Below are 11,471 nucleotides of genomic sequence, written 5' to 3' on the forward strand. Positions count from 1 at the left end.
CTGGGGAGCACAGGATTATGCAGCGAGCGGAAAGAGCTGGAGATGAGTGTGAGAATCAACGAGCGCCAGAGATGTGTTAAATACGAGTGATAAAACGATTACTTGTGCTGGAAACTTCTTTTAATTAACATTATGTTTATGAGTCAAATAAACACTGTGAGAACAATTCATAGAATGCTCTTTAAAACTCGAAGGCCACAAAAGCTTCAAAACACAACCCTGCAAAACAGATGAACTGATATGTACAGAATATAAGGGTAGGTTATGAGAGGAAAAAGAGAGAGAGAGAGAGAGAGAGAGAGAGAGACAGAGACAGAGAGAATATCGTTGTCAACACACATCAATGTCCACAACATCAAGGCCTCCAAATAAGCAACAGTTATGTTTTGGATAGATACAGTGCAAGACCAAGCTCATCTGCCCCCCCCCCCCCCCCCTGTGCAGTTACACATGATATGAAAATACACATCAACTGTTCATGATGCTAAAAGTACTGGCATTATATATTTCAAGGCTCACATTATATATTTGAGGGGTTCCAAAAGTTCTTTCGGAGAGAAACCAAAGCACCTAGGAGTGAAAAGAGATGTCTGAGGGACGCATTGTCATCTGGTTGTATGACCCCGAAGCTCTCACAGCGTCACTCTTTCAATGTCCACATCTAATATAACTGTCCTGTTCTAGAGGGACTGTTTTGGGACTGTTCGGTGAGACACATGGGACTGAATGCTACAGAAAATGAAAGCTTAGAATCATGTGCATTTGTTTTGGGGCTTTTCTATGGGTATGGCTGCAGTAGTGAGATGAGTTTGGTTATGGCATATTGTAGCAATCATATAGCATACTGTATATGATGCTTCAGAGAGGCGGACAGACTGAGAACGGATCCAAATCCTGGGAGACAAACTGTAGTTTGATCTCCCCCTGATGCCTGTCGAAATATGTGGTGGCTGGTTTGGGAGATGTCTATCACTATCAGCTGCACTCTGCAGCCTTTTGAGAAGAAAAGAGAGTGGGTGTGGAGTGGGAACTGGAATATATTCACAGACACAGATTAAAAAAAAAAAAAAAAAAAACGAGAAGATATTTTAGTAACTGAACCTTTGGGCTTCAATGTGTATTGTAATACAAAGCTTTAGGCTTAATATGTTCCTCTCAGGAGATTACAGCTAACACCCTCGATTTTACACAATGCAGACTAAGCTTAAGCTTTCAAGTCAATTACAGTTCCAGCACCTCTTCTCTGGCTTAAAACACTACACACAGTATCTGCAGCTGCAGAAGCGCAGCAATCTCTACAGCAGAGTGCAACATTACTGACACACAGTCATCACAATCATGAGTGAAAGGCTCTCTCCAACAGTTTCACGAGGAGCACTTCCTCACCAAGTTTAAACACATTGTTATGTGACATCTGGCATATTATATTCATGTTTTTGAAAAAAAAAAAAAACTGTTCATAACAGATTCAGGTATGTTAACTACAAAAATAATATAATGCGTAGATATTCTCAGAGGCAACTAAGTTCATAATTTCACACCAAAAGAAACACTAAAGCATTTTGACAATATTCTTTGTACTGAAAAACAGGAAGGAGAAAAATGATTTCCCTTAATCTCATTTTAATATAAAATTTCACTTATATACCAACAAATGATACCAAAAATGATCATGATTACTCCGACATAACAAAGAAAAATATCAGCATCACCTGTACCTTTTCAGAATTTCCTTTTACTCCTCTGCTTTATGTAAACTGACTCACGCTTCCCACCAGTGCAAAAATACAACAAAAAAAATGCCTAAATAAATATACATTATAACAGCTGACCTGCAGCATTTAACTGTTATACCTGGAATATCCAAGCCTCTTCATCAAAAAGCCACATGTGTCTTCAATGAGTCTGATTTCTTTCCGAGGCAAATTCTGCCTCCATATATTGATGTTGGCTGGTGATATGTCCCCTTCATACATTAAATTGTACAGATTTGTAGAAGTGGTGAACATCAGTTGGTTTAGTGCTGAGGGTGTTACTGGGACACCGAGGAACGAGTGAATCCTCTCAGCCGCCTCGTGTGGAGAGTTCACCACATCCTCGAACCTCACCCGCAGGTATGCCGCCTCCGGCAGCGTGGCGCTGATGCGGAGGACAGCAGAGGTGTGCGCCAGCCACAGGTGGGCAAGCAGCAGGACAGGGTTTGTCTCCGAGCGTGAAAGGAGTCGCCAGAGAGGCCGATACTCCTGGGCAAACGCTGGGCATCTGTCCCTGTTGATGTTCTCTTTGAACATCAGGGCCAAGTGCTGTGGAATGTTTTTAAGGGCATACAGGCTTGGCTTACTGTTATAGAGCATTAGGTAGATCCAGGCCCGAGGGTCCCTGACCACATAAATAGCCCTCAGAGATGGCCCCACCACTTCCTGAATGAAGGGTAGTTTTAATGTCCAACTGCCACTTCTGAGGTTTAGCACCACCCGTGAATTAGGATACTCCCCAATGTGCCTGCGTAGCTCACGCAAATACTCAACATCCCGTTCAATGCTTCCCCGCACTTTCCCCCTCGCATCAGCTACCAGCTCCCTCCGTCTGGTCCTCTTCCTCCGGTCCCTTGAGGAGCTCGACCTGGAGGATAGCTTCACTCGGGCTGCCTCGTGGAGTGGAATGTTCTGCAGGTGCAGATGGGTGTCATGGACCAGCGAGTGCAGCCAGCCCTGGATGATTTTGTACTTTCCCAGCTGGGCATCGGCTTTGGACCACTCACAAGCATCCACCAAGGAGTCAAACTCAAACTCAGTCTCTGGAATATCTAGGTGCTCTGTAGGAACTCGCAGGTAGACAAAATCTGTGTTGTTATAGAAAAGGTGCTTAAGAATGTCTGACCCTGAGCCAGGCAGGGTTGTTATGACGATAGTAGGCAAGGGAAAGTGGTGCTGTTCATAAAGCCTCATCTGTTTGCTGACCTCGGGGTTGGTGGCGACACCTTTCCACTTCACCCCACATAGTAGCTGGTCACAGCTGTTTGAGACAAACAACAGCTCAAAGATCCAGAGGAGGAGAACAGAGAGCAGAGCATAGCGCATCAGTTTGCTGAAGCACACATAGAACTTTCTCTGGAGTGTCAGAAATCCAATGGCAACACAAAGTATTACCCCAGCTATCACGTTTACTGTGAATCCAAAGTCAAATAGCTGACTGTCAACTGTAGTTTGCTTTGGGATGAGTTGTGCACCCAGGCCAAAGCGGACTATTTGATGTCTGTCTTCAATTTTGGCAAATCCGCCAAAACCAAGGTAGCTGGAACGTGCCCCTATGTCTCTGTGGTTAGTTGCTATGGAGATGATTTTCTCAGTGTTGTTAATGATGACTGAAAGGCGCACACCGTTTTTGCTGTCGTCTATAAATCTACAGTTGGACACCTTGACATAGGGCCCATGCATTACATAGGCCATTCTGCTTCTAGTACTCTGCATGGGGAAGGTGACATTGATGAACTGCGTCCATCTTTTTTTAAACTCGGCAGCCTGCTCCGCCTCCTGGATTCTAGTGTCTGGACTGAAACCCTGACTATCGAACCAGAACATTTTATAATGGGCATCCCAAACATCCATCAGTGCTCCACTGTACCTGTCCATGAACCTATAGGGGACGTATTTAAAGTCAATGTCAAGGTTGTGAAAGAATGCACTGAGCGTGTTCACCGGTGAGTCTTCCCGTTTTTCCACATGGTCAATCACTAACAGAGTCTGGGAGTTGAGCAGCACAAGGGCCCTGTAAACACTCTTCAGCCTCATGGCGGATGAATACGCTGGGGCCGACTCACCGCTAACAAACACGAGGTCTTGGTGAGACGATGCCGCCACCACTTCACCAGCACTTTCCCCGACGCCCTCATCTGTCCACCTCAACCACTTGCCACATTCACCGAGCTGGCCTTCCCAGGGGGCGTTGCACTGGCTGCTGGGGGAAGGACTAAACACCAGCACATTGTTCAAGTAGCTGTATTTGGGCCCGTACAGAGCCTCAGATACAAACACCTGTCCATTGGGGGCAAAAGTAAATGAGTTTTGGTCTGGGTGTTCATGTCCTGGGTTGAAACTGTTCCAACCATCAACCCACGTATAGGGCTTGGCATGGACGATGTCATAGACAGCCCTGCCGCCTAGCTTGCCAGATTTAAAAGAGACAAAAGTGTTGCCCTGGTTGTTGGGTAAACCTGCGCCATACGTTACAACCCCCCAGTTCGAGAAGATGTGCATCCGGGGTGTGCCATAGCCCTGAGGGGGCTGGGGGGTCAGATGAGCATCGTACCAAATGAACTCAGTGTGGAGCGTAGTCCAGCGCTGGGCTGAGGACTGGCCCATTGGACCATCTTTAGGCCTGTGCTTCCTTATTTGTTGTGCGAGCCAATTGCCTGTGCCGTTTTTCATTACAAAGGTGTCCAAGAAAACTAGCTGACTCTCAGGTCCATAGAACCAGTTGTAATTGGAGTCAGCTATCCCCACTGTCCTCTGGAAGCCTGGTAGTAAGGTAGCATAATAAAACCAGAAGTGATTGCGCAGCCAGTTGTTTTGTGTGTTATCTATATTAAAGTGGCGCTGTGCAAGAAACACATATTGAGTGATTGACTTAGCTGTGTAACTTCCATATGCCACCCCTTCATCTAAAGAGCCATCTACAACATGGTTCAGTAAGAACATGGTCTTTTCCATATAGTTCACTGAAACCTGCTTCCAAACCATACTCTCTGGGTCATCGTGCGTGCCGACCACAATAGCACCAGTCAGAATGGCAAGGATATTTGTGGTCTGGTGATTTTGTAGAAACTGCTTCCCCCAGCCTCTGTATTTAGATGTTTCATACAACTCCTCTGTCTCTGTGCGTATCCTCCTCAGATAAAGATCCCGTCTCTGCTGGTCCAGATTAGAAGAAATAAAGTCAAAGGCGGTTGCAAATCCAGTGAGTGAGTGAGCCATAGGCACCTCGTCATTTGGGGCACTCGTGACTTTCCAGTCTGGATACTCCGCCATGCGGTCCATAAACTTGAGCAGAAACTGAAGGGCAGCGGAGTCCTCCGGAGTCAGTAAACAATACAGTGCCAGAGGTGCTAAATTGTTCCCATAAATCTCATTCCACTTACTGGAGAACTCCTCATGCCTTGCTGGGGGCATGTAGAGCGGAGGACTGGAGAGCATCGTTAACACAGCTGCTCTGATGACTTTGAAGATGTGGCTGTGTGTAGTAGTGGACCTTTGCCTCATGACTTGTATATCCGCTTGGTTAAAATAGAGGTTGGGATGAGGATTAGTGGCTTGAAGTTTTCGGAGTTCTGGCACTCTATCCTGTGTAAGTTTTAGCTGCCCATAGTCACTAAAAAAATCTTTGTCCGATGCATTGAAGATACCAGAAAAAGCATCTCCGGTAGCAAATAAGTAAACCAAAAATATGAAGTGTTGAATGCCCTTTTCAGCCATGATTTCAAAGTTCTGTCTTTTAACACGGTTAAAGTGGCATGACTGTAAGTGTTGGCATGATTACATCCAGTTCAAGTATTTTCTCCAGTTTTAAAAACAGTTACAGAGACAAACATTGGTCACACGAATGAAATATATGAAATGTCAGTGATCCTCTGTGTAGCTTTAACCTTTCCGACTGAAGTATATTATATACGAGCTTGTTTCATGTGGCATCGGTCTCCTCTGGTGCGGCGATAGCATTCACAGAAGTGGGAGATGCAGCACAAGTCTGTTGTTATCAGTCATAAATATGAGGAACTGGCCGCAAACAGAATAGAGTGAAGTCATTTACGAAGGCTAAGTCTGACTGAAGCATACACCTAAGCAACATCAATCGCATTGTGTCGAACTTACATCTGGAAACAGGATCCTGTAGTGTTCACCTCCGATCTAATATAAAAAAATTAGACACAATGGGCTTATGTCTCAATCTTTTTGTAAAAAGGATTAAAAGTCATGCTCAATTAAAACGAAAGGGCTCGGATCGACCGGTAATAATAATACCAACAGGAGAGGACATTTAACATGGAACGCGATCAGATGTTAATATATCCATTAGAGTCGGCAGGCAGGTCCTCTTTGACGGTATGAGAGAGAATATGGAGGCTGGCACCTTCTCTTGTGACCAGCGTCAAAGTAGTATTGATCTTCCGTCGCCAAAACATATTCCAGTGGACAAACATCAGTCAGCCCCAGTCAGTGTCCGGTCCAATGGCAGCCACCCAAATGTTTTTTATTCTCCTCGCCCTGACAGCAAAATGCACACGCCAAACTAACTGGAGCATTTCCGCACCTGACACTGCAGCCAGTCCTGTTTGTAATGTCTACGCTGAACAAGGTTTCGTTCGCTTTAGTGGAGTAATTGTTCATTTCCCCAGTTCCAGGTACCCATCCATCCCGAAGCCATCTCAGAAATACTCCCGTATTGGGCAAGTTCAGGGGAACTTCGATAAACCAGGTACTTAAACAGTAAAACTGTTGAATTGAAATGCAAAAGAACACGCCGTATGTCATGTATAACATCCGATGGTCATAAACAGTCCGCGTTCTAAGCACGCATTTTCCTCTTCATATTTGCTGCAGAATTTAGCAGAGCGAGCTGTGGAAGACGGAACTTGTGGTTGTGCCTCCCTTGTATTCCATAGGCTACGATCTAGTATGGTGTGGTTGTTTTCTGTAATTTGTTGGAAGAGTACAACACATAGCCTACAGAGGGCTCTCTCTCTCTCTCTCTCTCTCTCTCTCTCTCTCCTAGCTCTGCCATCCTCAGGTGAATTAAAAATCACGATTATGATCAGATTAAGTTAAAATCTGAAGTACAGAAAAACAAGTTGTTGATGAGGTCGGACTAATAAAAAGTCTTCATCTCTATTCAAAACATCTCTATTATTATCGTCAATCCTTTGGGAAAATAAAAAAAATTAAGACTCTCTGTGATATATGAGTCATTTTTATGTCTTGCTCATGAAACACTGAAGGATGGATCTTAAAAGTGAACTAACAGATATTCTGATCAGTAGATGGCAGATTGTCAGTGATCTTGTACACGGAGTATATTACCTTATTTTGCAATTATGTGCTTCAAAGAATATCGTGTACATGCAGTTTGTTTGTTTGTATTGCATTGTATTGTATTGTGTTGTATATTTTGTGTAAGCACACTGAGAGTCACTTTACCAAGTCAAATTCCTTGTTTGTGCAAACTTACTTGGCCAATAAAACCTGATTCTGATTCTGATTTTGGTATTTAAACTAAAAGCTGTAGAATTCCAGGATGAAAACATCTGAAACATTTCAGAGCCTGAGAGTTTAATTTGTCTTAAATTAATTTCACTTTTAACTTAGGTGTTTGCACTCACCAGTGTTCATTGCTTTTATTGGCATCCATCAACATAGAGTAGGCCTGTATGTACACATTCTGAAGACATCTTTAACATTTTAAAACTAGGTTCAGTGGATTAGACTCATGGCCAAAGTCAGCACTGTTCAGGGCCGACGGCTTGAGGGAATTCACTGGCTTGGTCCCAAATGAAAGGATAGATGCAGAGGATAAAATGAGAATGGATAGACCTCACTCTTGGGTAATCTCTCTCCAACTTCACCGGGGCAGCTCTATCCTTAGATTCACAGGGGAAAAGGAATGGAGGTCACCCACAAAATACCTAGAACTGGGAGCTTACAAGGCTACAAAAATCCAGTGACACAAGGCATGAACTAAAGCAGAGAGGCTGAACCATAAAGCCAGGTCATGGTCTATGGTCACAATGGCATTTGGATGCTCCCATAGGATTGATGAAAATTGTGTGTAAACTCTCTTTGTTGTAAGCTCTCTACTTGTTCGTATATATAAAGAGGCCTCTCAAATTCATAATTCTTATTTATCTCTTTGTGATTAAGAGGATATTTTTTTTATGAAATGACCGTGAAAATACCGTGTATCTGTGTGATGTTATTTTCAATAAATACGTTCTAGGGACACAAACAACAACCAGGTATCCTGTTCATTTCTGTTAATTGTCCATCTGTTCTGGTTGGAGGGATGAAGAGTTTGCTGATGAATCTATCCATGGAACCTTTCTGTATGCTTTTTGAGCGTCTTTATATTCTCTCAATTCTTAGAAAATTGCTCATCACTGAGAGGAAGATGACAAAATTAAAGTGAAAATGCTTGGCTTTGTTCAGTTCAATAGTGATGTATGCACCTTCTTTCCACACGCATCTCTAGAGGCAAACCACATGAGAGAGAAAACAGTGAAGGAAAAAGGAATTCCCATGGTAGTTCGACATATTTCTTTATTAAATAACATGAAAACATTTAAATAGCTTTTCTTCTTTTAAAATGTATTTGGTACATGACAAAACTATTTAAATTTCAAAGATACAGTTGCGTTTCATTGCCTCATATTATGCATTTTAAAATCAATTCCAATCACAGCTGCTCTCAAACCTGTGGATGGTTGATACTTTTTTTTGCCTGGTAGCGTCAACAAGTTAATGGATAAAAAGTATTTGGTGATTTTCATCAAAATTCTATCTCGGACAAGGTATGCTGACAGGTTGGAGTCAGTGTGGAGTCAGTGTGGGGTGTGAGGGACAGGGGGGTGAGGGGGGTGGGGTGTGAGGGACAGGGGGGTGAGGGGGTGGGGTGTGAGAGACAGGGGTTTGGAAACTGGGATATGGAGCTATAAATATTGCACAGCTAGGTTGGTGAAGTCAAGAGCTGCCCTTATTAAGAATGTGGCATGCTGACAAGTGAGATGTAAGAATCGAGCACTAACATCCTCTTCTTCTCTTCCTCTCCCCTTTTATCTTGACCAAAGAGAATTCTCACATCGAACATTATTAGTATGGCAAAGCATAGGTACAGTCAGACCATAGCTAAGTTTAATCCTTGATAAAAAAACGTATTAAATCATTATGATGAGCTCTTCCTGTCATTAGCATGAAACATTATGCCTGAAAGAAGAGCAGAATGAGAAGGCTACGTGGAAACTATTCTTCTTTGACATCCTTACTATCCAACATTCAAACTACCCCACAGGTCACAATGGTATTGATGATCTGTCCATTTGACCTCTGATGGAAGGTTTCCACATGTACTGTTTGTGAAGTGAGGTCACTCTTTCTGACTGATCATCTTGGCTGAGCACATCAGCATGTCCTGTATGAAAATGACAGCTCCTTCCCAAAAAACACTCTCAAGTGAAGAAAATGTGTCTCCATGTTTTCAAGGCTTTTAATGCTAATAAAGTGTACCAATGTATAAAGTAAAAAAAAATGATAAGGTCACATTGTGGCAATGTAATTTAATTTAATATATAATCTAATAACTAAGATTTTCTAAGAAATCCTTGACATGTAAAATGGGTATTGGGTCTGGTTTCACCTTGAAGCACAACATAAATGTTGGATGCTGAATACTGTAATAACAGGAAAGAGCTAAGACCAAACACAAAGAAACGTGCACTTTACGGTCTTTTTGTGAAGCAAATGTCCAAAGAGGCATAACACATGAATGAGATCATAAAACATTTATTGCCACACAGTGTGTCAATAGCTGCTATTCTCTATGGAGGTGCGTGGCACAACAAAGCTCTTAAACCTTCTATGAATATTTCAGGATACTAATTTCAGACTCCCTGAAGGCCATTTATATAAAAGAAGAAAGATTACGTTTTAAAAATTGCCTACTTTTTTTTCTTTTCAGATAAGGTATTGAAGTGCAGAAGTACAATCCAATTACATTTGAACAACACCCATTGTCATTTCTCTGTGTTACAGATTCAACATATTTGAATACTGAGTTTCACCAAATACGTAAGAAAATGTTCCTTCAGTTCAGTGGGAGAGCAAACTCCTTCACATGTCCGTCTTCTCCTTTCTCATTCCCTTGAACTAGAGAAAGACAGAAGGAGAGCAAAGATTTCAACACTGTTACCACCCAAGTACGCTCTGAAGCTGTTGATTATAACACTGTTACCACCCAAGTAAGCTCTGAAGCTGTTGATTACCTCAGCCTCTGCTTCTCTCTCTGTCTCTTCTCCTGGCACTGGACCATCCTGCTGTTCTGATATACTGCCTCCAGCCTCTCCCAGTGTGGTTGCTGTCACTGCCACCAAGGAGCACTTGATGTGGTGATGTGAGGAATGTGTGGCATCCCCTTAGGGTGCTAAAGACTCATGAGCTGGGGTTCTTTAAAGAATGTGCTAAAGAGTCACGACTAGGGCTACTTTAAAGAATGTTTGGATCCAGGTGATGATGGAATGTTTGGATCCAGATGACTTGTTGACCTCACTTAAAGGGAATGGGGAAGGAGAGGGTGAATTAACCATAGATATATATATCTATGGAATTAACTGTTTAGGCAGGGAAAGACATGACATATTAGGAGGCCCCTATGGAAAAGTCGCATTAAGGAAATTCCTCAGTCAGTAATTGAATACAAAATCAGCTGTATAAACGCAATAGCAAAGTTCATGCATACAGTAGATCACAAACTGCTGAATAGGGATTCTCAGGAGGCTTTTTACTTTCTCCTTGGGTGACAAAAATATCATGCACTATATTTCCACATTGTCTACGCTGTGCTGTGCTACTGTTGTTTACTGAGGTCATATGAAGTTTCTGGAATGCCAGGGCCCCACAGGACTATATTTGAACAAAGGATTGGGATTTATAACCAAACTGCATGTATGCCTGCTTGCCAATGTAGTAACAAATGACAAGCATTATTGCTGCAAAAACCTAGTAATTAACATATCACTGGCAACACATTAAACACACAATGTGTACCATAAAACATTTAAAAATACTTTGTTCCATTGCCTTTGTTCCATTTGTCTACCATAGATAGGAATTGAGCCTTTGTTATGAATCCTAGGCATAAGGGAGGACTGATATTTCATTCAGTAATAATTTGAAAATAATTTCAGTTTTCTGGCTGTTGCTAAAGAGGAGAAATCTGAAAGTATCGTCTTACCTGGCTGAATGACCATATCAAATTTGCAAACTGTCACTAATAGCACATACCCAAACCTTTGTTGTCCATTATCTTAAGCCTTAGAAACCATTTGTAGCTGTAGAATTGTTCCTAAGCAATGCAACGAAGGCACGTGTGGCTTCCCATGTCATTAGAGACTAGAAAGGGAAAGTCCTCTACGCTAAATATTAGGAGAACCAAGGTATTTGGTTTTCATTCCGGGTGTATCATCCTGATCTCATGGACAACAGGCAGCAGTTATTTGAGAATGTGCTGTTCAACTATTCCATCACACAGAAATACACAACCAAATACTGAGAGCAACTAATAAGCATGTAGCTATTAAACCTTTGCTTGGGTACCAACAGGAATAAAACTGTGCAAGCCTCTGTATTGTGAAGCATTTTAATTTGAGATTGACACTCTCGAAGGCTACCCACATGAAGTTCTTGATTGTATGTTTACAAGCCAAAATGAAA

The 11,471-nt window shown here is 42.4% G+C and overlaps 1 protein-coding gene across 1 annotated transcript; it reads right to left on the minus strand.

The window, feature by feature from the left end:
- Window positions 1-437: 437 nt before the first annotated feature.
- Window positions 438-6,689, minus strand: LOC105896186 (dermatan-sulfate epimerase-like protein). The gene has a single exon (XM_031584134.2). The coding sequence runs from the start codon at window positions 5,469-5,471 to the stop codon at window positions 1,842-1,844; it is 3,630 nt and encodes a 1,209-aa protein (XP_031439994.1). The 5' UTR covers window positions 5,472-6,689; the 3' UTR covers window positions 438-1,841.
- Window positions 6,690-11,471: the final 4,782 nt, after the last annotated feature.

Source organism: Clupea harengus, chromosome 17, assembly GCF_900700415.2.
Source record: "Clupea harengus chromosome 17, Ch_v2.0.2, whole genome shotgun sequence".
Lineage (NCBI taxonomy): Eukaryota > Metazoa > Chordata > Actinopteri > Clupeiformes > Clupeidae > Clupea > Clupea harengus.